The sequence below is a fragment of the Salarias fasciatus genome, chromosome 12 (genome assembly GCF_902148845.1).
Source record: "Salarias fasciatus chromosome 12, fSalaFa1.1, whole genome shotgun sequence".
Classification (NCBI taxonomy): Eukaryota; Metazoa; Chordata; class Actinopteri; order Blenniiformes; family Blenniidae; genus Salarias; species Salarias fasciatus.
In genome coordinates, this window is record NC_043756.1 from 26,861,638 (window position 1) to 26,888,246 (window position 26,609).

Sequence of the window (26,609 nt, forward strand, 5' to 3'; positions counted from 1 at the left end):
TTTCCTTTTAAATCTTTGACGGACCAAAGATTTTTTTTCCTTGACCTAATGAGAGCCGTTACCGTTATGACAGCTGTACATCCACACACGGTGGCCGTCGTATCGACATCTGCATTTCATGATGTTGTTGGTGTAATCCGACTCTGGCACTTCGTAGTTCGGATTAATTACAATCTGCAACAGAAAGGAGAGATGATCAGTGATTGCAGAGTAACAAACAGAACGGCTAAAAACAAAAACCATGGAAGCTCACCTGGAAGATGTAGTCTCCAGGTTTGAGTTCGGTGATGTCGATCCACTGGCAGTCAATGTCATGTCGGTAGGTATCCCAGCAGCCCACAGTGATGCCCTGCTCCCCAAAGTTAGCGCATTCATACACCTTCTCGATACCTGCAAGAACAAAGGCAAAAACATGCTTTGTAATATAGGAGACGTATTCATTTATCTATCACACTCCATTATCTAGCACTATGGAGTACTTTTCAAAACAGAATTCCAAACAACTGGACTTCACATTATCCTGGTGCCAGCACAACAGCATAACCATGAGGAGCATATATATATAAGATACAGAGACTCAATGCTGAAAGTGGATGGACACAACTACCAAGTCTATATTGTATCTATCTATGGTGCTTACATGTCACCATCTTGTGGAAGTTTGTGGTGAAGCAGCAGTGAATGAAAGTCTGAGGAGGTCAGAGGTTCTCCTTCATGTGTATTTGGAGCTTCATCATTGGTTCCACTGCCTGATGTGGAGTGTTGGCCGGCCAGTCGTTTGGGGGCGAGGTTGGGTGAATATTCATATTGATTACTCAAACTTGCATGAATGAAGGGAAACACTGACTTAACTGAAGTTTTTTTTTTGAGGGAATTCACACACGAACAATATTAAAAACTCATAAAAGTCAAATTTTCATCATAGGGGTCCTTCAAAGCAGAAACTCCTCGTTTCACAGTTTCCATTGGAATCCTGCTGGCTGGCAGTCGCAGTGACACTTGATGCTAAACTCAGCTTGGTTTTAGTATTTGCTGCTGAATGTCAGTCAGCTTTCTAACAACATCCTCTCACTTTCAGTCGCCATTGTTCACTGTTTGCTTTCATGGCAGATCCTTAAGAAATATTAAATTATTGGCTGCAAAACAACGAGCTAAAATTATATTTACTCGAGAAAAAATATAGCAATGCTTACCAATTCTTTGCAGGCTTGTTCCTGAAATCAATTAACTTTCTATTCTATTATTGAGTGAGAGCTGGAGTGCAGGAGACCCAGGTTTGACTCTCAGATTTGGCAGGAAGTGCATCTGACATAAAAACTGTCTAAAATGCTTTACTGATGATGTAAATATCTGCTTTTTTGATTTTTTTTTTTTCCCATTCAAGCAAAACAAATTCAGATGTCCACCTTCGTCACACTCCGAATCTTCCAAGCAGAAACTGGCTTTGTGTCCCTCTGCCACTTTGGTCCCGTTGAGGCTGAACAGGTCGTAGACGGTGAACACCTCCATGCTGTGATAATGCCTGCAAACACACACACACACACACACACACACACACACACACACACACACACACACACACACACACACACACACACACACACAGAGTGTTTTCTGATAGTAGTGACACCTGGACACATCAGCTGTAATTAGCATGAGCTAAAAGCTGTGTGACATGTTCACAGTTCATTGCAGTGATTTCGCTGCAGTTTCAGAACAAACTGTGGTGGAGTGGGGAAACTGACCGGTGGCAGTCGTGCCACACCCAGGAGTGGCGGCCGGCTTTGGGCCTGAAGTCGGACTGCCCGTTGTTGTGGATCTGCGAGGAGAAGCGCAGCAGGCGGCGGTAGGAGTTGGCGGGCGCCTGGCTGGAGGTGGAGGACAGACAGTTCTCCTCGTAGGCGCACTGCAGCATGAACATGGGCCGGTCCTCCATGTAGGTGGTCTGCTCCACCACCTGTGGGTTCAGCACCAGGTCGGGGGCGGCTGAGGGATGACACACGGCGTTCAGCTAAACGTCTGAAGACTGCAGGAAAGCACGGTGAACCGGGGCGCCTTACTCTCGGAGCAGGAGACTCCGGCGGCGTTGCGGCCGCCTCCTTTATTGCAGGTCAGGTGGTCTCCGTGGTGCAGGCAGTGAGACAGAGACATCTCCGTGCCCGAGCAGCGGACGCCGCTCATCACCACGCCGTCTGCGCTCACCTCGCCCGGCCAGTACCACGTCTCCTGCAGACCCAGCACGGCATCATCAGCCACGTCTCATATCCTGCACTCATAACGCTAAAGGTCAAGCTAATAACTAATAACTCCTGTTTCTATATTTATATCAGCTATGTGACTCCATGCTGTTTGTTCACCCCCACCAACCTACAGTGACATACCCCAACAGTATCTGAGTAAATCTGGAAGGTAATCAGGAAAAATAACCTTCTGAGTAATTTTTTTTTCAAGCCTCCCAAAAGACCACTAGAGGGCGCACAGTGCTGCTGCTACAACCTGATCATTTTCCACTTTATTTCATTCCACAGAAACAAAGGTTAATATGATGAATGAGTGAAGTGATCAGGAGTGTTGGAACAGCAAGACATCTAAAATGCAGCAAAACATATGCTGGTCATCAATCGGCCACAACATTATGACCACCATTTCCAACCATTTTACGTTACTTACTCTGACACTTATGGATTAAAATTTGTTTTTCCTTTTTCTTTGCTGCTTTTAACAGTTTAATTCACCGGTGGTTATAATATCTCGGCTGCTCAGGTCATATTTCATTGTTGTATCATTGACAGATTGTTAGATTGTGACATTTTCCAGAAAAGAAGTCTCAAAAATGTTACTTTTTGAAAGAATAAGTAAAGAAAGTAATTATGGATTATGTGGTGAGGATGTCACAAGAAGAGAGAAAACAACCTGTAATCACACAGCTCTTCACCTTCCAGCTGTTAACATTGTTCAGGTCAAACAGAGCTTCGGGCTCACCCGGTTGATTCAAACCCATGAACCTTTACACATTTCCCGCTGAGAAACTCACAAAGATTAAGATGTCTGCTTGGAATTTCTCACTGTTACATGTCTGCATGTATGAAGTACATTCTTCCATTTATTACTGCTACATATATGAAAATCAGAGTTTGAAGTGTATAATTCAAAGGAAAACATCCACTGCTCCTGTGTCTTCCTACTAAAACGGCTTGTTTTCACGTTCATCGCGAGCGAGCATCAATCTTATGCGCTCATACCTGGAAAGCGCTGCTGGCGAAGCCGAGGCCGAGCTGCCTGCAGACCACCATGGCCTCCATGGTCCCCCAGCCCTCGCTGCACACCGTGCCCCAAACCAGAGAGCCGTTCCTCTCCACCAGCACCTCCACACGGCCCTCATACGGGTTCCGACCGCCGCTCAGACGCAGCTGTGGGGAAGAAGAAGAAGAAAAAGAACAAATCAGCAGAGGAGAAGTTAGAGCTGAGATTAAAGATTTGTGAAGAAAACACATGACGTTAATCAAATTTCTCAGAGAAAGTCAGTTGAATGTTGGTTATTTTTATTAATTTAAATCAAACTGAGTGATTTGTGACAGTACTTTTTAGAAACCCCACTAGTGTGATTTAAGTGAGTAAATTTTGGTTCGGTTTACAGTTCTGCCATTTATGGGTGAATTAATTCATTCATTTGAACCTGCAACCCACCGATTGAGAGACGTCAGGATTATTTCCTTTATCAAAACTATTAAACAGTGTGGAAATAAGAACAAAAATACAAGTCAGTTGCTCTAAATAGGATTCCTCTGTAGATCTCGAGGGCTGCACGGTGGTGTAGTGCTGAGTCCTTTCACCCATTAATGGGTTTGAGTCCAAGCTGGGGTCTTCCATGTCAAGTCGGAGTGTTCGCCCATCTGACAAACTGCTCACCATTCATGTTCGATTTCCTGGTAAAAGCTTTACCAAGTGAACATCTTGACTCAAAGCTGAAGGAGGACTGTGAAACTTGGAATTTGAATCCCAGGTTACTTGGTGTGGTGACCCCCGTTAAAGGAACTTTCCACTCTGGTTGAGTTGTGTCCAGGTAGTGCAAACTGCTCACTTTAACTGCTGCTGTAATCCTTTTCATGGCCAGAACCTCTCCACTCTTGTTATCACTTAAAGGCATGGAAGTTGGGATAACTACGAGACGTTTCGTCCAGTGTAGAAACCTTTCGATGCTCAGATCAGACCGGGTCTCATAAGGACTCCCGGCTTCCATGCTAAGCTCCTACATGTGGTACCCACTCAAGAAAGGGACCATTAATTGTCCCCACACGTGAGCTTATACATCAATGCTTTCAACAGTTCAAGGAGCAGACACACGGAAAGACCGACTGTAGGGAGGAGACTGAGGTCTGACGAAAGAAAAAAGAAGAAAACAGCTTGAGTCAAGAAGGGACGTTAAATGTAATCAGATAAGTCGCATCTGCTGTCTGCATGTGTGAATTCCAACAAGAAGACGGAGCAGCAGCCCTTCAAGCAGGGCTACGAGGCTGTTTTAAGCTAGCTTTCTGCAGAGCGATGTCGTGCTGCACGGGATGATTTGGAATCAACAATCATCCGTCTACACCCAGCTGAGCCAGTCTGAGATGAAATCATCTGCAGGCTGAGTGGAGGAGGAGCAGCTGACAAATGGCCACCATATGTTAGAACGAACTGGGGACCGTTTGGAGGAGCTCCAGGTGGCGGAGAAGCTGTTCCCAAAGCAAAACGCCTCTGCATTCAACACAAAGTCAGTGCTTTCTGCTGTTGACATAGTTTGTCCAAAAGTCGTATTTTGTCGTTGACATGTTGTCTAGTTTCAAGTCAATGAGAAAAGGCACTTAGAAACCAACCCGAACTGGACGATTTTTTGCAAGTGGGGTTTCCGTTTCCAGTTAAAATCTAAGCAAACAAAGTGAGAATAGACTCAATTGCCCTCACTGTGAGGCGTCAGCACTGACCACTACACCACAGCAGTGCAAAAATCCCAGCAGTGTGTGTAACTGACCCTCTCCTGGAAGCCCATGGCGGGGACGTTACACCTGACGGCCGCGTCCTCCTCGTGGCTGCAACCCAGAGACTCTTTGTTGAAGTAGCACTCTGTGATGGACTTCTCAAATCCTGAGCACTGCACCTCGTTCATGTGCACCGGACCCATACCTGCAAAACAGCCACAAGTCAAGAACACGACACAACAGGAGAGAATCTTTACTGTCGCTGTGCTGAAATGTAAGCGTGTGAAGACCCATTCAGTGCAAGAATCAAAGACATCAAAAAGGACCAAGTTAATAAAACAAGATATAGACATAAAATTGATAGGAATGAATAGAATATAAGACAAGACAAGGCTATAAAAGGCTGCTATAAATAGATAAGACCAGTGTACATCTGATAAAAACAAGTTTATGCAAGTCATTAACACTGGGAGAACACGGACATTCTTCTGGACAGAAAGCTCGACTGCTATTACAGAGACTGCCAATTCTAAAACTACCAAGTCCAGGAGGATCTGGACTGTTATTGTCCATCTACTGTGCAGAAAATTGATTTCCGATGGCTGTGTTGCGTGGAGTCCAAATGTTTTCAAAAAGTTGCACCTTTGGAGCTGTTAAGAGGAAACTGTTTTGCACCGCCGACACGCAAACAGAGGCCCAAACAGCAATCAATGTTTTGTGCTTTCACTTGGAATCGATGCCGTTTGAAAGGTGCCTTGAAGAGTTCTGTGGAAAACTAGAAAGTAAAAACTTTAAATTAAGACTGTATCAATCAGGAAAAATAAACTAAGCATGTAGCTTGAATCGGATAACCGACCAATCATGAAAGAGACCCGCATGACCAGTCAGGGTTCCGCCTGACTCACACACTCGCTCCTGTTAAGTTTTCTGGATGGTGTTTGGCCCCTCGCTGCACCAGCACTGATTTGGTGTTTTGGGTTTTTCTTTTTTTTTCCCCCCATCTTTTCCATGCGGCCATTGTTTTTCCTGAAGTTTTGACAGTGATGAGAAATCATGATGGAAAATGATTATGGAAAAGCCACATTCCCTCCATTTCAACACTTTCCATTTCTAACATGACTGGAATGTGCAACAATATCCATGTTTACGAGGAAGGAAAAACACCCTCTTCTCCCTCTTTTTCAGCACTTAGTGTTGCACAGAGAAGACTTTGTGTTTTTTTTTTCTCTCCAGTACACCTGATAACTGGTGGGCTTTGGTGAAAAAGCTCTGGAACAGAGCAGAAATAGCAGCTGCAGCTAATTTCGAAGTGGGTCAACAGAGGTGACTGAGGGGATCCTGACTCCCAAACCTATTTTTCCTGTTGTAAAACTCCCAGCCACTTAAACAACAGCCCAAACTGAAGGTCATCCTCTGAAAATAACGTAGTAAAATAAGAGCTCTTCTTTCCGATCCTCCATCCTTTTTTTTGACAAGTGAACTGAAAACTTATTGATTTAAACCATCTGTTGAACATCTCAGAATCACAGCTGGCTTCTGTTGTTTTCAGACTCAGCAATTTTCATCACAAACAACTCCAGTATTAATTATATGTGTTTAATGACAGTGGAGGAGCATTAAGTTGAAAAGCAACCAAGACTGCAGAGAATATAATGAAAAACAAGACAAAGACAAGTTAATATAAAGTATGATACGACCAGAGGCGCAAAAATAGAGAAAGGACAAAACGAAGGCTGAGACAAAACAAGATCTGACACAAGTTACGACATGAAACAAGACAAGACCCAGCAAGTCAGAATAAGACATGACAAGATAAAATATGATTAAGACAAGGGGATTTCTGATGAAATGCAATGCAAAAATAGAACAAGACAGCAAGAAACAATAACACAAGACAATTTACAACAAAGCCGGACCAGATATGAGAACACAACAAACGACACGACAAGACATGGTCAAACCAAGACACGACAAAATGACTTCCAAAAGCTTTTCAGTAGGAATGTGGTTCCCCTGAGTCTCCTGCTGGCTAAAGCAACGTTTTAATCCAACTGAACAAAATCTCAGTGTTGAAAAAGGATAAAATTACAACACCAGCCTGCTTGACTTCTAAAACAGTTTTGCTCTGGATTAGAAGCACCAAGCATGGACGGGACCGTCGTCTACATTAGTGTTTGCATTTGGTGCTTTTTTTACCTAATAACGTGCAGATTTACATAACGCCGCCACTGGGTTCATGGCCCTCTGCTGACATAAGGGTAACAATATGAGAAGGAAAAGTTGGAATTACAGTACGTGGGTCTGTGGTTTGACCTGACAGTCATAACCTCCCACCCCACGCCTGGTAGGAAATATACATAGACATTTGTTCCAGCTATAAAGACTGTCATTCTGAGCTCACTGGCATCGGACGGGCAGATCAACGCTATAATTAGCTCGTCTGGGGTTGTTCCTTTCTTTACATGCGGCTCAGATTTCAAGTCTTATAGAGGTTTTATGCCATCATTTATGTTTCATGTTCTCTTCCTTGGAGTTCTTCTTTTCAAGAACGCCACATTTCTGAACATTTTCTTTGGCCTTCCCAGAAAATGGGGTCATTTCTCAGAGAAAGAAGGGAAGAGGTGGCGTACCTTGTCCCAGGCGGCCTCCGGAGAGCGCCTCCTTGGCAGTGCCGAAGCCCAGCTCTCGACACACCACGGTGGCCGACAGCAGGTTCCAGTTATCGTCGCAGATGGTGCCCCACTCTCCGTTTTTCAACACCTCCACTCGGCCCTCGCCCACGATGGCCCCGCCTCGGAGGCGCACCAGCGGTTGCTGAAGAGGACAATTCCAGACATTGTGAAGTGACAGAAAAGTGAAAGAGGAGAAAACCACATGTTTTACTTATTCTGGCGCTCTCGAAAATAGCAGACTGAAACTTTGAGACTCTGACTCTTTTCGATGAGAGAGCAGAGGGTGCTGACTGGATGTTTACAGGACGGGCCGCTAACGCTCTTCTGCTCTTAACTGTTTAGACAAACTGGAAGTGTTTCATCTCACTAGTAAACAGTTTGATCTGTCGAGCTGCGATTTGTGTTCAGTGAATAAAACCTGGTGGGTCTTCATGTGTGGCCAGGATCACGTCTTTATCCAGACGAGACGCTTCACAGTGTGCGACGCAATTACAGCGAGATGCAGCAACTTTCAAACACTGACGCGACCCCATTTATACTACAACTCAAGTGAAAATGTACTGTTTTTGTTTTCAGAGAAGTACCTGAAACCAGCAGGTTTTCAGGGAAACAGAAGAAGAAGAGTAGGGGCTGCTAAAGCTGCAACATGAAGACATGCGATCTGGGATCACACAGCAGTCTCTCCAAGATGTTCAACCTTTTATGTCCTCCTTGTGTCTCATGTTAAAGAATCGAGCTTGACCTTTTCCATACAACACTGTAACAGTTTTTCTTTTTTAAAATCTCACTCGATCAATAAATAGCCAGAGCTCATTTGAATCAAGCCCACATGAGTCTGTATAGCTTCAATCCAGGTGGATGTGAGGTCTGGAGCCTTGGTGCCAGCTGTGGGGTTCGAGCCGGGTTTCGAGGCTAGGTGAGGCCATCCTGACATCACGTCCTAAATCTTCACACACGCTCAGCAAAACTGACTCACTGGAGCTTAATTTGAAAGGGCAGCTTGTAAAACCATGTCTTCACATGCAGGCAGCTCCTGCTGGATGAAACTGTTAATCTATCTGTATGAACTCGAGGTTGAAAACACTCTCTATATTCCACATTCATGAGGGCAAAGTAGCTGAATGGATGATTTGTTGTAATCTTAGATCAACTGGATGTGCGGCCTCCAGCACCTGTTTTTACACATGCAAACTTTTAGTATAAAACCATGCTGGATTTGAACCACAACTGAAAATGCATCGTCAGTCGCTCTGAGCATTGTTGTCGGCTAAACGAAGCCCCAAAACGCAAGGAGAGTTTTGCATTCACATTCGAAACTGTTGCCCAACAACTTCAGATTTGTTTTTGTGTGACGTACTTCCTCATCCGACACGTTTTGCTAGTGATACCTGAAAAGATGAAGCTATGAAGATGACTGCACATAGTGTAATTGGGGTATTTTATTCTTTAAATTCCCGTCGGATTTTAGAATATCGAGCATAAAGGACCATCCTTCACATTGTTAACTTTATCCAGTTCTGTCCCTCATGCCGCCATGCTTTGTAAAGACTGAATATTTGATTTCATCATTTGTAGACCGATGTTTGGATCCTCCGTCGGTCTTAAGGCGCTCGGCATGCCACAGAAACGTCACCACTGCCTGAAGGCTGCAAAACTGTGATCTATTCCCTGTTTGAAAAATGTTACGTAATGCACAGCTGGAGAATAGATCCACCAGGAGATAAAATAACTCTTTAGTAAAGCAAGTTGGTTTCATATCCTACACAGAACCTGAATGACGTTAAAGAAAACGAGATGCTTGAGAGCAGGGGAGTTTAATAAAGTGTTTCATAACCAAAGAAGCAAGTCTCTTTGTTCAACCTCAAGCTGTTTTGTTGGATCAGAGGGAGTTTCTGTTTGTTTACAGGAAAACTCCACAGGGTGCCTTTAGGCCTGAAGTGAGAATCACAAAGAGGCATCGCAGCGAAAATGTGTCGCAAAGAAAGAGATCATCACATTTTCCATCCCGGATTCAGACGTGACTAAATCACGCCTTCAGGAAAACCATCACCTGCTTCTGTCAGTGACATCTCTGAACCGACAGGTTCCTGCAGCTTTATCTTTATTTCCCAAAAATGAAGGAAACTGTGCAGCTTTTTAAGCAGCTAAAGAGAGAAACACCTTGAAGCTTTCATGAGAATGTAGCTACTCACCCTGGTTACAGAGGTGTTGACACCAGCTGTTTTTCCTGCTTTAAACCCTGAGATGAACATAATTCGCTTTCATTAAAGCATTTTGAAGTTTCAGAGCTCCTTAACATCCTTCCTCCTCTTGACATTAAAGCCGGTGAACTGTGCTGAACCCGAGCAGCTATTTCCTATGTCAGCTTTGTTTACAGCCCCAGCCAGCCCCGCACCCTTTTGTTTTTTCACCTCTTGTCTGAAGGCCTTCCTGAATCCGGTCATTGGCGTCGGGGCGAAGGCTCTACCGGGAACGCAGCTCACCACCACCGGCAGGCCGCCGCTGCAGGTCCCGTTGGACTTCACCGAGGTGACCTGGCCCAGTTTGCAGCTGGACAGATGTGCCTCGGTGCCTGTGCAGTTGACGGAGAAGTCCCAGTACGACGGCTTTCTCCTGCGAGCAAACATCCTGTGGGGAAATGAAGCGAAGATCAATTCACTCCACAGACTAGTCTGAAGCCATTATTGTTTGATTACTTCATCTTTTTCAGAAGATAAAAAAATGACACATTTAGGTTCTGTATTCATGAAAACGCTCCATTTTTTTGTATCTCATTTCAGAAAACTTTCAGCTCACGCAGCAATGTTTTCAAAATGACCTCAGCTTAAACGGAAAGTGATGAAGTTAGCATGTAGTTAGCAGGTGATTAGCATGCGAAGCAGAAGCATCTCAGAATAGTTGTGTTTTCCCTCCGTTTCCACAGACACAGAGGAGTGTTTTCAAAAGTGGCTCGGACCTCCATCGTCAGCTCTTCGGGGGGGGGGGGGTCATTTCAGTATTTTCAGTGGTATCAACTGAAATTAAAGGCTGTATGGTGTTTATATCGTGGCAGCTAGCTTAGGCTTGTTTAACTCCTGTGCAGTTAGAACGTTGTCTGGCTGATTGGAAAGTTGAAAATTTAAAGTAAGTGTAGAAAGAGCAGAGAAAAAAGCTCTGCGGAAAATATACAACCAATAATTTACATTGTATGGTCTGAAAAAGGACAGAATTTTTATTGAATTACTGTAATTTTGAAGTTTTGGAAGCTCAATTATTCGCAGAAAAAAAAAAAAGTCATGGAGTGGATAATCCACACAACACACTTGACACAGTGAAGGTTAATGATATCAGCATATTGCATAATTACCAGCAAAAGAAAAGGTTAGCTAACAGCTGGGGAGTTCACAGTCTTCTAGGTGAACTTGAACAAACTGGGGTTAATGATGCTCCTTCAGGCCGGCTGGAGCACTGATCTCCTCCCCATTAATTAGTGAGCCCACTTTATGGATTTAATGAACCTCATTTGCAAAATGTCCCATCCTCCTGTCTTATGTGTGTAAAAAAAAACAAACCCAAAACAGATTAAAATGGGACAGGATGCATTTGTTTTTCATTTAGGAGCTGGTGAGAGGGAGGCTGCAGACGGCAAACCATCCAGAGCTGATGGCCAAAACATCACCTGAACACATATCAGAGGGGTTTAATATCCTCAGTGACTCAACAAAGAGGGAGTCGAGAGTCTTCAGAGCTTCATTTCCTCCACAAAGTCAGCTTTACCTTCATATTATGAGAATTTATTTGCATTTTATTCAGGATGCACTGATACCAACACTAGTATGAGGTCCGATATTGGTATCGATGCTCCAAAAAAGATCCATACTACGTGCAACACGCTGTATGCACACCAGCGATGTTACAAACTGTGAAAATATAGACATTTCCATCACGTACACTGTGCACCACAACAAAGAAAAACTTTAAAGTTTAAAATTAAAGGTTCTCATTGTGCTATTTTACCAGTTCACCTCATTCTGCAGTGATTGAACTGTGGGCGTCACCTGAACTAAAACGAGTTTGACACCAAAAGCATGCATGTTTAGTTCATTTAGAGAAACAGGCTTTTAAGGAAAGACTCACTCATAATTTTCTGAAATTTACAGTGACTAACGCTCTAAATAAATCTGCCTCCTGCACATGCATCGTCTTTTCATTCCACGAAGCTTTCGTAATGTTCAAGAGGCTGCTGAGCGATCTAAATCTTGCTTACAAGAGGAAACGACCGCAGGTTAATGGTGGCGTACCATAAAGTTTCCAGCACTGGAGTTAACCTTGAATTTACTGTGCGGCCGGGATGGAAGGCTCCTCCGCTTTAGGTAACCGCGGCACGGCGGCCTCTCTTTCCATCGACGTGTCAGCTGGCTGCCGCTGGCTGCAGCGCCAGGGAAACCTGCACTTTTACACGTTTGAAGCTGTGCTGACAGAAAGGCACCGCTGTTTCACAACCAGCTGTTCCTCTCCACTGAAGCGCCGGAGCAAACGGAGATGCAGTTTTCAGACTTGATAATTTGCCGCTGTGCTTCACATGAGTATTTGCATTTGATAAACTACATTCTTAGTTTGAGCAGCCGTGTTTTAACGGCAGACTGGAGCTGGACCCGGAGTGCTGACTCAGTCGTGTCCTGCTCTGACGGCTACCATGAGGCTGGAAACTTCCGAGAGGAACTATTTCCACTGCAGAACCTCTGGGCAGAGTTCACACGTCAGGCGAAGCTTCGCTGAGCTGACGCGAGGTCCTCGAAGGCCAGACGGCTGACCGGGGCTCCATCGACCGACAGAAAATAACTCCAGGTCTCAGATATCAAGACACTTCTAGGGCACGACGAATTCTTGAGGATTGGTTGAGTAGTGGGAAAATTACACTGTTTTTTTTTTTTTTTGGTTGGAGCTGAATTTTTGGAGAAACAGACAGAAAAGAACCACATAGCTGCTGCTGTTTGGATGACAACCGAGGATTCAGGAAGAGGAAGGGTGTGACAATGGATTGGAAATGAATAACATGTTGGATTAAAAGCTGGATCCTTCAGCTTGTGTGTTTACACATAAGTTTTCATCTCATTCCTTTTTGATTATACATTTAGGTTTAGTCTAACTGCTGGATATTTGATGGGCCAGTCACTCAACTTTTTTCTGTTGGTTTTATACAGATTTACCTTATTATGTCTTAAAAATGAAAAAAAATTATGTTACCTCACAAAGTCCAAAATCTACCTATTTTATGTTTGTTTGTTTTTTGGTCATTAAAGTGAATACATAAAGTTTTAGAAAGTCGTAACAGCGTGGCGATTAAATGTACGATTACAAAAATGAATTAATTTACAGCTCTATTTTTTCCTAAATCATGGCAAAGTTTGTAAGATGAAACACTGCAACTGGGAACTAAAAACAGCATTGAAACAAGAGAACTTCAAATGTGGTGAAATTTAGGGACAAGAGAAAGAACACTGTTTGCAGGAAGAATACATTTCTGCAAAGACACCAACATCTTCTATGTGTTTGCATTGATTTCCAATCGTAAAGCATTGCGATGCCAATCAATCAGGATAAATATGATGCATTTGAACCTCATCATTCTTTCTTGTGATTGGACACGCGCAGATTCTCAATTTGGATAAATTCCGGGTTCAGGTTTTTGCATAACTAACCAGAGGGAATCACGCTCCACGCCTGTTTTTGAAGCAATTTGTTAACGCCCGTCAAGAAATCTAGAGAATGTATAAAGTCATGCACTCATCAGAGGCACCACCAGTTCACGCTCAGCATGCAACGACTAATATGTGGTGAAGGAACAGGCGGAAAACAGATCAGAATCTACCAAGCACTAGAGCAATTCTTCTACAGAGCACGGTGGATTTCTGGTCCAGTGACCTCCTGCTTGGACCACACACACACACACTCACTTGTAGACTCTGGCGTTGTACTTCCTCTCCCCGGGGAAGCCGAACATGCCGCAGATGACTCTGCTGTTGAGCTCGGTCCAGTCCGAGCTGCAGATCTGCTTCCATTTGCCTCCGTCCTTCACCTCCACGTAGCCTTCGGTCACCGGGATCCGCTTGCGGTACGATGACAGGATGGCTCGTATGCGCACGTCCTCCACTTGGATATCCATGTTCTGTGGGCGGCGTGCACAAAAAGTGAGTCAAGAAACCGTCTGGGAACTCACAGCTCGTGCTGATCGCGAAAATATCTGAACTATATCTATCTATATCAATATCTATTTGTAGTGAACATTTCAACAACCTGTTCATTCATTTCTGTGTCTCGAGTGTGTTTCTCATGAAACGTCTTACGTCACGTAAACAAGAGATGCATTGACATACGTCTGGAAACTGACATAACATGCAACCAAAGACCCCCGCCTCCCCCTCCCAAACCCCACCCATCAACCTCACCCCCTCCACGAGCACGGTAACCACAGCTGCTCGGCCCCTCTCATAAACCTCCTCCAGACTGTTCAAACATTTTTACAGTAGAAATGCCTGATTGATGCTTTACAAGACCGCTACCGCCCGACTTGGGCTTTTTCTCACAGCCCAAAGGCATCACAGGGGTTTCTGTGGCAACAACACGTGCAACACGTTGAAGTGTGGGGAAAACTGCACAGACGCAGCACCACAAGTGTGAAGCAGCAACAGGTAATTAAGAAACACTCTCCCCAAATAAAATATAGCATTTACATCATCATCATCGCCATCCACCACACACTTCAGCAGAGAAACACACACTCACTGTATGCTATGTACTGTATATAGTATTATGACGATGTGGGGAGTGGGAAAGTTCTGACTTCCAAGCTGCACTTCTAAAGCCTCTTTGAGCTCCATATTTGTGCTTTTCATATATAAAACGTACAAGTTTTCTCTGATTCCCACTGTCTTGTTATGGTGCATTTACAGGAAAATGGGAAATGGGAATGCTCTGACTTCTTCAGTCGGCTGTCTGCTAGTTTTTTTCAGTTCGTTGTTTTGCTTTTCTTAAAGTTTCCGCTGATCCTTCGAGTCTGTCTTCATTCTCATGCCACTCTGGAGGTAAACATTGTTCTTACTGTCCATCTACTGGGCATGGACAGAAGAACCATTAACCATGGGCATGGCGCACATGGGCAGTACCAGCATTCCCACCATTTCCACAGACATGGAGCCTGAGCTTCTTCAAAAAGTTGCGTTTGCATGGTGTCGAAGCTTGATCAAAAAGTTGTGCCTTTCCCCTTTTCTGCAGTGTTTTTGTAAAGTTCCACCTCGGGAGCGGTTTTCAAAAAGTTGTGTTATCACATACACACGTTGTTGGGACCTCAAGTGTGCTGCAAGAGATGTAGATCAGCTCCAGATGAATAAATTCTGCTTTGACAAACATGAATTTTGTTGACTTTACTGCATTTTCGGAATATTTCCTGTTGTACAAACCACACGGATGTAAACCATTAAACTTAATGGAAGACATAATGCAACAACGGTTAATGTCTATAATCAAACAGCTGAGCAGCACACTGTGATTATACTCTAACAGCGTTCCTTACACGGCCGCACGCCGTGTGTGTCACTGCGGCGGCTCTCTGCAGCGTTTTAATCAGGGATGAAATATGAGAGAGTGAGTTCAACCCATGTCGGCAAACTCGTGTCTGCAGCTCCTCCACTGGGATTTTTTTTTTTTTTTTTTTTTACATTTTACAGCGTAACGTTTTTACAGTCACGTTCGCAGCCCTGGCTGTTATTACTACCGTTTCCAGCAGCGGCAGGCAGCTGTTTCCAACCAACATTCAACTAAAAAAAAAAAAAAACCTCTGATTACTGTAAACTGCACAGTTAGCAATCAGCTGGGTAAACACAGTTTATCCGGTTGCCAGGACGATACACATATTTATCAGGCACTGTTTGAGGCAGGAAAGAAAAAAAAAGCCTTTCATTCAGCCAGTGCCAGGAGAATGACTTTATGAGACATGTGCAGGGTTGTGGATGCTCTGATGTAAAACTGAAAACTCTGTGTACTTCACTTAAAGTGCACAGAACAAGTCGTGTGAAAGCCGTCCAGAGAATTTAAATGGCCTCCTCCCAGAGGAGCGAGGTGATGTAAGGACAAACGGCGTCCGGATTCCTGTCGTTTCTGTGCCGGTCCCATAAATCTGAAGCATCGGTGAAAGTTGGACAGCAGTGACGGAGCGTGAACGTACGAGATAAGCACATTAGAAAAGCAGATGTTCAGGGTGGAGGAAGCGCTCGCTTCCAGAAAGCTGGACTGTTACCACATCATAACACACTGTAGCTGTTTGAAGCCCGGCAGTAAACCGTTTGGTGATGATTCTTCCTCCTTTGAACTATGTTCAATGCTTCCTCTGACTGTATTTAAAACAATTTTTAAATATTTTGTGTCTTAGAAAGATTGCTGGGTAAAGCAAGGCTGCATGATAAAACACAAGAATAATATTCATTTTTGTCCCTCCGAGGTACCCATACTCACACAGATGCTTACTTCATCTCTCTTTACTTCAGTTTAGCAAAGTGTCTCGGACTCCAACTAACTCAATCCACTTTGCAGGTCAGTGTCTGAAAATGGCACAAAAAGGTGCATTCTGATGACGTGAACCACCTCAGCTCAGCCTTTATGTCGACGATACACACATCTACAACAGCATCGAGCTACATTTTCAGTGCAGTAAACAATGTAAGAGGAAGTGCGCAGACCATGATGGCTGTGATTGGTCCTCTGCTATGAAACTCCACGTGATCCAGGTGATGGTGCAAGGAATTTGCATTTTATCGGAGAAACTGGTCAGTTCAAGAGTGAACAACACACACCGCCCTAAGACGTGGCAATGAATTCTGGTTTGGGTGCCATCCACAACACTTTGCACACCGTGAAGGAAGCTAGCTTTTAGCTCACTGCTACTGTGCGCTGGCTCGCAGGTGTAGCTAAAATTCACTGCGTCACTGCCAATTTTTCTGCCAAAACACTCATTATGACAGAGCAATAAAGGGTACGTTCCATTTTTATGCCCCCGGCGTACAATCTATGCGGGACTTCCAGAAGGCTACATGCTGCCCTATTGCGTCCTGTAGATGCAGTAATGTATTATGTTAAAGTGTAACGTATTGGCCGCAGCTAGAGACTGAGGCAGACTACAGTCTGTTCAGATTCCAGCATGTTTCTTCTGTAAGTTGACAGAATGAACACTTGTTTGCTGCCATTCAATCATTTTTCTGTCAAGTTTCAAGTTGAAGCATTACCATCTCTGCAGTATGTTACGAAAACTTGAAAAATACTTCACACTTTAGTAAAACACCCACTGGCAATAATTCCATGATTCTGTTAATGCAGACTTGAAAATAAATGGTTGTGATTCACTAATTATGCAGCAGGAGTCAGTCAACAATCAGGGGTTAAGTCAACATCATCCTGTTTCATAAATCACCGCAGCATCCATGTGCTACGTGTGGACCGTGCTGGCTGGAGGGAGCTCAGTCTGGCTGCAGGGGGTGAAACATGTGTTCTCAGAAAGCAGATGGAGCTGATGCACAATCCTCTCAGGCGCGGCCAAGAACACATCAAATAATGAGTAAGGACGGGTTCCTCCTACTGCCCAAGGGATGGGCGAATGCCACCAGACTGAAACCAGCAAATCACCAGTTTTTCTGCTATTTCTGTTCAAGAATCACCACATTAATCGTTGGTCAGAGGCGATGAGGTCTGAACTGTAAAGACATAAAACTGCAGAGAGGCTAAAATCATGAGGAACTGAATTATCTGGAGACGTAGCGCTTATGCTGACTGTCTGAGTGAGTGTCTGCTGACTGTGAGTTTACATGAAGACGTGACAAAAACAAGACATCAAACAAACAAGAAAATGCGTCACGTGGGACTGAAAGTCAACGTGACAGACTGAACTTGTTCCATACTTTCATCCAAGAATTTATTTTAATTAATTTCCTGTTTACAGATCTAATATGTTTCACGAGCACGTTTTCGAGAAAAGGGGAAGAATTCCAACATGTGTGTCTCGTTTTGGCAGACTCCACGGATTACGTGTGTGTGTGGGGGCTTCCCTGAGTCCTGTGCAGGAGGAAAAGTGGATGGAAAAGACATTAGTGGGATGAGTTGTCCAGGAAAGGTGAAGTGGGCCTCGAGTTGTTGCAACACAGGTCTGATTCACAGAGAAAATACTTGAAGTCTGACTTGCCATTTCAAATTTTCCTCCACTACTGGAGGATTTCTTCATTAAAAGCACTGCTGTGCCGTGGAAACACCAATGCCAACGCTCAAGAAGGAGCACCTTTCTTCCAGTAGCGCAGCTGTCATGTGAAATTAAATTAGGAAACCGAAAATGGAATAAACTGTGAATTCTATGCAGCAGGACTATATACTGATACTAACTCTATGTTGAAGATAATTGATCGAATATGTGGAAAAAGTCAATTAGAAGAATCAAAGGTTGACATTTTAAAGTAAAGTTGGCATTCAGTTGAGAATTAAATACCAAATCTCCTTTGAGCTTCTCAAAATACCACTGGATGTGATGACTCCCGTTAGTCTGGTCTTGGTCTGGTAAGGTCTTGGTCTTGGAATGGTCTGGTCTTGGTCTTGACTCGGTCTCCTAAAGTCTTGGTCCTGGTTAAAGCGTCCAAAACGGTTATACTCAGTGAAGAAAACTGACGGTTTCTGTTTATGTTGGTACATACAACATAAAGTAGCTTCAAGAGTGACTTTGTCATGTGTAAGACCAATGATTCTCAATCCCAATCCTTCGTGCACTTCACGGCTTCAGGACATCTTACTCAAACCAACTGATGTAACAGAGTAAACTGGTATCTCAGCTCAGGATTTAAAAAAACTCACCGTGCTCACAGAAGATGGCAGACAGAGAGGCTCATTGGAACCAGATGAGAATATTTTACACTGGATGTAATTCACCGAATTCACACATCAAAGCCAGCGAGTCTCCACTGCTTCTGAAGGCTTCTGCAGGCTGCAGAAACAAAACTAATGAATCAGCCTGATGTTAACGTTTCATACACAACATTATTACCAGATTTAATTTCTGAAAACCCTTTTTCTATGCAATCTTTCACAACACTACTGTAAGAGATGACTGTTTAGCATAAGGCGGAGTTTGATGAGATGCTGAATGGACTTCACTCACAAATAGAAACGACAGTAAATGCACTTCAGCATTGAATGAGGTTGTCAAAATAACTTAAAGCATTTAAACCATAAAGCCCTCCACAAATGTATTAATCCACGACTGTATTTAGTCAAATAAAGTTGCATAAAGTGAGCTAAAGTATTGCCTTGCAGTAGGAAATGTGACTACAAGCTGCATTTCTAAATGATTTATCTTCTTTCCTCAAGACTTATTAAGAACTACATGACTAAAGATACCTCATGGTGACTTCATGAGACTGAAAGTAAGACAAAAAGTGCAGCTAACAGTGATTTATTGTGTTTTCACCAAATGTTTTGATTCAAGGTGGCACAAACCTGAGGGTTTACAAGCAAAAGACTGAATTAGACGAAGCCAGATCCAGGTAGGACTAGATAAAAGGAGGTTATAAATAATACGATGTGAAGCAATGCATGCGTGATTTTCTTAAAGTCATTGAAGTTTTAGAGAAATCATTGCTCTTTACTTCTTATAGCATATAAATAAATTTAGGAAGCTCTGCTCAATGAATACTGTCAGCTTTAGTATTAATGACAAGCAGCGATGTGACTAATCCACTGCACTCTGTTTCCTGATGTACTGTACATATCATCATTGGCCTGTGTCCATCGATACTCTGTTGCTTTCTATAAAATCACCTCCTTTGTTGCTGCTTCTTCCTGCTGACAGGTTCTTTTTTGTCAGAGGAGCTTCCTCTCTGCATCTAAGCAAACTCAATTGCAACTTTCTAATATTAAACATTAGTTTGGTCCTTGAAAAAATTGTTCAACTTTGTCCAACTTTGTCTCTGTGGAAACGGGGGAAAAAATTGCTACTTTTTGAAAATGCTCGGACTCAATGTAAGAGGAAGAAAACAAACTATTCTGAAATGGTTCTAAAGTTTTGAACACGAGGTAGCAACAGATATGGTGACAGTGATACATGCTCACTACATCACTTTCACCATTTTTGTTGCTACCTCGTTTTCAAAACGTTACTGTGTAAACGTGAACGATGTGTTTTCACTTGAAACAATCTTGTGATGATTGACACAGCACGACAGGCCGGACTTGGAAAAATGTCCTGAACTTTCATTTTGGACTACTTCTCATTTCGTTGGCTGGTGTTTGGCTCCACTGTAATGTTGCGGAAACCAAAGATCGGAGACTTTTCCTTTCGTATTCCAGGTTCATTGTAACAGGCAAGGAGTCAAAACCTGACATTTAACTTCTTCAACAGTCCAAGTTTCCAATAGATGACACCAGATTCCTTTTACACAACACCAATGACAAAAGCTTCAGGATTGAAAATATTCCCTCACAGACTCTACATTCCTACACAGATCGTTACAGAGATCAGCCGCTGAACCGCTCGGTTCCTTACAGCTCAGGAACATATGGTTCCGATTGAGACCTGCGCCCGAGCCCTGCCAGCAGAAATCACCTCACATCCACCGCGAAATGCCGAGACCCCGAGTTCACACACAGTGTGGTGTTCATGTCTACTTCGGGGAATTTCAGTCACTTCAAGGCAGCTTTTTATTTTTCCAACGTCCTATCTGGTTTTCTAGACATTGACTGGTTTGAGCTGGATTCCCGGGTTCTGAGCAGGGAGTCGAGAATCCACCAGTTGAGGAGTGAACTCTGCATTTGTTAATGCTGCCAGTGTTTCCTTAATGCTGAGAATATTGCCTCGCAGTGTGCGGCTCCTCGTTTTAAATCCATTAAAGGAAGTTTCTCTGGCTACTGAAGTGAAAACAGATGTTGCACAAAGTTGTGACAACTGAGCTGAACTGGGGTGTAAATTAAAAACACAATGATGGAATGGAAATGAAGAGCTTTTATACGCTGCTACGACTGAAGTGGCGTTATGACGTGGGAATAAAAAGACACAGTTTTGTGTGCGATCACGGGGCCTGAGGGTCCGACAGGTGGGGCTAATTTCTTAGGACCCGTTTACACCACAATGAGTTCAACCGCAAAAAAAAGAAAACGGTGTTTTTACTCGAAACTGTCGTGTAAATGTTGTCTTAGTTTTCATCAGTCAAAATGGATCTTAACTCATGTTGGTTTTTGTATGAAGGATTCCTAAAAGACATTATAAAGCTATAAACATTGTCTTTGAACACGTTCACCAGATTCTATTCACTTCAGAGCATCTTTCAGAGCCCTAAACTTTCCCAGAATCCTTTGCTTTTCATAGTATTACTATATTCAGAGTCTGCAGGACTAGTCATACTTTTTCCCATGATTTTTTGCTACTTTCAATAATATACCACACGAATGTTTTCAAGTGTGCCGGCGTCTTTATCAAGTGAAATTCCTGAAACCTCCTGCAGAGCAGAGGAGTACTGATGAAACATTTACAGTGTGTCTTAAAAGCTCACGCAAATCTTTGTGCACACACAGCTGCAACTGAAAAAACAGGCTATAATTTAGCGTAAAAAGTCTTCCACGGTGGAACAAAGAACGCCTGTTTGGTTACACTTATTTCAGATGTAATAACACTTTCCTGAGTTAAATTAGAAGGCATTTCTTCGGCAACTGGACGGTAAGCAGAGAAGAGCATTATGAGTGAGAAATCATCTTTATCGACATGATTTGGAAGAAAGCTATTTGTTTTAAGGACTTTTTCTACCTGAAACAAACTGAAAAAAGTCAATTTATTCAGATTTCTTCAGTCTGTGTCATATAAATAGAGGTAAAAAATGTAATAATAACTAAGAGCATGATAAGTTAAGCTTTTTCAAATGTAGCAATAACATTTTGACAGTCGTGTATTGAGTTATCATATGATGAGGAGTCGATATAACTGCCAGGGATGCTCCAGTACCAATACCAGTATTGGGTAATATAAGGTATCAGGACTGTAATGTAATTGATTTCCAGCCTGCATGCAGAATGTTTTCACACAAACACTGAACTAAGAGGAGAAACTATCTCTGTCACATCAGCTTAAAAAGGTTCCTGACGCCTGAAAACTGAAGTCGAACTTGGAAAAACAAAAAGCATGAGCAGTAACGGTGAAAACTGGCAGACAAATAAAATAGCTCCGTGCCTCTTTAACAGCGTATTAAATGTAATGAATCTATTCCACATGAGCAGGAAAACATCCAAACGGAACGAAACAATCAGAGACTTCCTTTGACAAATGATCAGTCTGATCGCTGAGAGAAGACTAGTAGAACATAAGCTGTTTTCATTAACGCAGGCCTCAACAGTTCAAGTGAAAACACATCACTTTTACATTTTCCGTTTACAAAAGTTTAACATCTACATCACGTTTTTGTCATTTTTGAAGTAAGACACACATTTTCCTGCACTTTTATTTTGCCGTGAGTCCCAACCGAGTGGAGTTTTGGAAGCTCCAGAGGCTACACATCCGCTCACCCCGAGGCGAAAACCCCAGCGTGGCTGCACAAACATCGACCAGCCATGTGAGCAAAATAATGAAAAAAAACCCCAAAAAAACAACAACCCAGAGTTCAGAGCAGCCGTGTATTAATCCACTGTACAGAGCCGCCGGAGGGCTGACAGGGCGATTTATGGCGTCCTGCCGCGGCATGGTTGGGGGTTTTTACAGGGAATAAGGCAGAAGATTTGACCTTCAGGGCTCGGAGGGGAAAATATGACTACAGAGAGGAAAATGGGAGTTATAAACTCTGCTTGGGGCGACTTCATGGCTGCTTGTAACGTCCTCACCAGAGAAGAGAGCAGCGGGAGGAAAGGAGGCGAAGCAGCACTCATGGAAGAAAAGAGCAGAAGATAAAAATCCAAACTTGACTTCTGATAATTCCACACCGTCAGATTTCATCGCTGCCTGTCCGAGCACAACGCTTACTTCCAGCCATGGAGCTGTGGCGACAGGATGAGCCGGATTTCACCACAACTTCCTCATTAATGTGACACCAACAGAAGGATTTACCAGCTTCATATGGGAAATATGGTTTACATCAGGAGTGTCAAACATAAGGCATGTGGGCCCAAACTGGTCCATGAGAGACTCCAATATGGCCACTAAACCAGGGTTTAAGGCTGCAAATTACCTTTATTTTATTTCTTGACATATCTATTGATTATTTTTTTCAATTAGTCGATCAGTCAGGATTATCTTCTTTATTTCTGTGGTACGTGACGATCCAGCGGCTCCGGGGCGTTGGCGTTTGAGGTGTTCGTGCACCGCCCCAGTAGTGCTACCATGAGAATGAGAGCTGAGCTTTACAGTTTGTATTGAACGTGATTCGCTGGTTTATTTTCAGTGAAATATTCCCAAGCTTCGGAAACTGTGTTGGAGTTGTAAGCCTCCTCCCCCTGTATTCCACACACACACTTCCACAGCATTTCCTTGAATATCCCTTCCATTTCTGTTGTCTTGTTTCTTTCCGTGGTCACCTAGAGCTATCCTGTATAACACTGCCTCCACAGGTCATCAGCGGCATTACGCATCTGTAAGCACGTAATGAATCCAAAAGATGGACAGAAGTCTTCGTCCATCTTTGAGGAGTTCTAACAAGCACACCATTGTTTTGCCCTTATAAACCAATGCTATAACCTATTTCTGGTCCTTTTAAAAACGTTTTAATAACCAGCAGTTGAGCACATTTGCACCAGAAATAGCTCAAACAATCACAGCCCTGCTCCATAAATACATCTCTCTATACTGCCACTTTGTGCTCCAGTCTCCAGTCCTTCTCTTTTCCAACCAGGCAGAATATCCCTCACAAGTTTCCAACAGCTGTTTTCATCCATTTCTCCGTGCTTGACTTGAATAAATGAGGTCGAGAAGCCCGACTGGGTCACTGTTGGACCGACGTGGACAATGTACAAGGCAGCCGCCAAACGCCACATTTCATATTCCCCTCAGATTCCTCAGGTTTCCTCAGCATCGCAGGTCTGACCTCAGGAATACTCTGCTCCAGCAGCAGCGCCACAGTCCTCCTCAGACACACACACAGGAAATACGCTGCATAAATAAATGAGGAAGAGGAGTGGAGGTAAACAGTGACAGAGCTGATCAGCGGCGGTCAGTCAGTGTTGTTTACTGTCCGGCTGCTTAATATAAAGAACAGAGAAAGCCTCTGACCATAAAAGAACACATTTAGAGGATCACTGAGAGAAGCTCTGGAAAATAAGCTTCTTTCCATCCGACAGGAGCAGAGCACATGTCAAAGGTCAGCAGCACGTGCGTGCAGCAGCTCATGTTTCAGCTCGCTGTTAGCTCACACTCCAGGTATTTCCTCTGCGGTCGCTCATTGTGCTCAGTTCACCATCACCTGGGAAGCCAGACGAAGCCCACTAATCATCTCCGACCACCGAGCCCCGCTAACAGCATGACATCATGGCCGCCACCGGCGGTGAGTAGGCAGACGATAGGGCCGGAGCCCGGCGGAGTGGCACGCTGGGGGCCCATGTGACTCCGTTCAGTGAATGGAAAAGCTGAGTGCGTCTCAGCTGTTATCCCCGCCTGACTCCAGACGTCTAGACCTCTCCCACCGCACTTCTCACAACCTTTTGTGTTTGCAGACCGCTGTACAGGAAGTCAGGAGGATGTCTCCGCTCCCAACGTGCAGACATGAAGGGGGAATGATTCTTTTTTTTTTCCTTCCTTCTTCTTCTTCTTTTTTTTTTACACTACAAAAAAATGCTTCCAGGTCTTGGGCCAAATGAATGCATAATGCGAAGAAGTCACGTAAAGCCTTTGTGCCTCCAAGAGGGAAACGGTGATAAACACCCTCAGGTGGTGTTTTTCTAGTCAGACTGAAAGCTGGAAAGTTATTTTCAAGTCTGGAAAAGAAGAAAATCTGCCCGTTTACAAGACAACGCATGGTTTTTCTGCGTCTGTTTCAGAAAAGTTCAGTGTTGTAGTTAGCATGCCAGGCCACTAGTCGGTGCTGTTGGGTGTTTTAGTAATAAAATTGAACTCATCTTTAATTGTTACATTACCACATAGTAGCAAACCAGAGATCAGATACATGATGAGCTTTAAGTTAACAACAGCGAGTACATGGATATTCGTATGGACAGTTGATAAATTAGATGCTAGTGGGATGCTAATTTGTGGTTCAACGGCCCATCCTGCCCCGATGCAGCATCAATGTGACACTGAACAATAAACGGCTCCCAGCGAGATCAAACACCTTCCATAGCGTTCATAAATGATCATATTTAGACTGTTAGACTGTTATTGGCTGATGGAGCATCATCTCTGACCACTAGATGTGACTTTATGACAACAGAATGCTGCTAAAGGACATAGAAACATGTTTGACAGATGTGACTTACAGTCCAGAAAAAAGGGAACATGTGTCTTTTATATTTATGAAAACATTGCGAGGTGTGGTCCAGCACGGGGAGGCTGCATAAAGACAGCTCCTGGAGTTGATGCAGAAAACTGAGCTGTTTAAGTGCAAAGTCAGCATTTCTTGGGTTCTTTCTGGGTATTTAAGGTGAATATCTTCTTGGTGTTGGCTCAGCACTCTACTGGTTCTCTTCGTAAATCCTTTTGCTACTCGTGTTGCAGTGTTGAGCAGGTTGTTCAATAAGATGGATGAAAGTGAAGCACAACACTGAAGTTTGGGAAGCTATAACCAAGCAATGAGCCTCAACAAAGCATTAAGTCAACTCCCTATTACTTTTACACATCATTTGAAGTGTTTTTAGTTCAAGATTGCCAAAAGCTTCTCCATTAACAAGCTCTAGAAGCCCAGGAGCTTGAAGTAGTTTTTTTTTTTAATTCTTCCAGTCGCTTTTGAAAGCAAAAATGAAAAACCTCTTTCTGAGTTGGCCACATATTTTTGGTACAATACATTAAAAAAAAAAGAGAAAAGCTGGGGAGTTTTTACTCTCCAACAAAGCAGAGGAGTGGGTGAGAGTCAGAAAGTTAGTTCTGGTCTGCAGTTTGCTCACAACTTTGGAATGTGGATTCATGAGGCCGGCACTGTGAGCAGAAAGATAACATTCTGCCTGTGGTGGCAATTAGCTCCCAGCTTATTGGCTGACCCACAAAGCGACGGTCTGCGGGGGCCTTTAAAGGTCCGGCCAGACGATTCTGACAGTTACAAGGGCAGCAACCTACCAATTATCCGTTTAACTTGGCTTTCACTGACACTTCCCCCCTGCAGGATATTGAGAATGGACTATTTTAAGACAAAGGATTAGGGAAGGTTATTGACTCTCAGTGTACAGAGTTGTCTCCATCCAAAAAAAACTGGAGATTTATTACAAAACATATAAATCAGTAGTAAAACTGCAGCGAGTTTTGTCTGAGGATCCATTTACAGGACAACATTTCAAATGAGAAAAAACATTGTTTTAGCATTTCTGTTTCAGAAAAGTTGAGCGTTTACAGGGCAGCGTCCATTTAGACAAAAAAGACAGGAGCACTGAAAACCATGCCGTCCGCATGCCAGGCCAGGAGGTGGCGCTGGTGGTTGTTTTTGTACACGCATCCACACAGAAGACAATCCAGAGTACAAGGACATTGAAATGGACAAACCACCAAGCTGGATGATATTTGTGGTCACTCTATTAATATGGACGATAAAACTAGATTATGGACTGAGAGTCAAGCCACTCAGGAGCCGCCATATTTGTTACGATCCATCTGGTCACACATGAGGAGAAGAACTACAAGAAACGGCTGTGGTGTGTAGTTGCAGTGTTTATGCCATCAATAAGGACGTGTGTTTCCAGAAAGTCTCGTTTTCCCCAGTTTACATGGTGAAGGAGCCCAAACGTTTCACTTTGGGACATTGTTTTAGAAAAATTGCGTTTTCAGCAAATTAACACCCAGAAAGAACACAATGAGGGTTTT

The 26,609-nt window shown here is 43.5% G+C and overlaps 1 protein-coding gene across 1 annotated transcript in view; it reads right to left on the reverse strand.

Moving 5' to 3' along the window:
* loxl2b (lysyl oxidase-like 2b) overlaps positions 1-26,609 on the reverse strand; it is a 32,929-nt gene that overhangs the window by 2,155 nt on the left and 4,165 nt on the right. Inside the window, exons 4-13 of the mRNA XM_030105322.1 lie at positions 13,567-13,778; positions 10,042-10,258; positions 7,589-7,772; positions 5,012-5,163; positions 3,243-3,410; positions 2,061-2,226; positions 1,746-1,986; positions 1,407-1,522; positions 254-390; positions 63-174 (exon numbers count right to left, since the gene is read on the reverse strand). Coding sequence (XP_029961182.1) covers positions 63-174; positions 254-390; positions 1,407-1,522; positions 1,746-1,986; positions 2,061-2,226; positions 3,243-3,410; positions 5,012-5,163; positions 7,589-7,772; positions 10,042-10,258; positions 13,567-13,778 — 1,705 coding nt within the window. The remainder of the gene's footprint in view (positions 1-62; positions 175-253; positions 391-1,406; positions 1,523-1,745; positions 1,987-2,060; positions 2,227-3,242; positions 3,411-5,011; positions 5,164-7,588; positions 7,773-10,041; positions 10,259-13,566; positions 13,779-26,609) is intronic.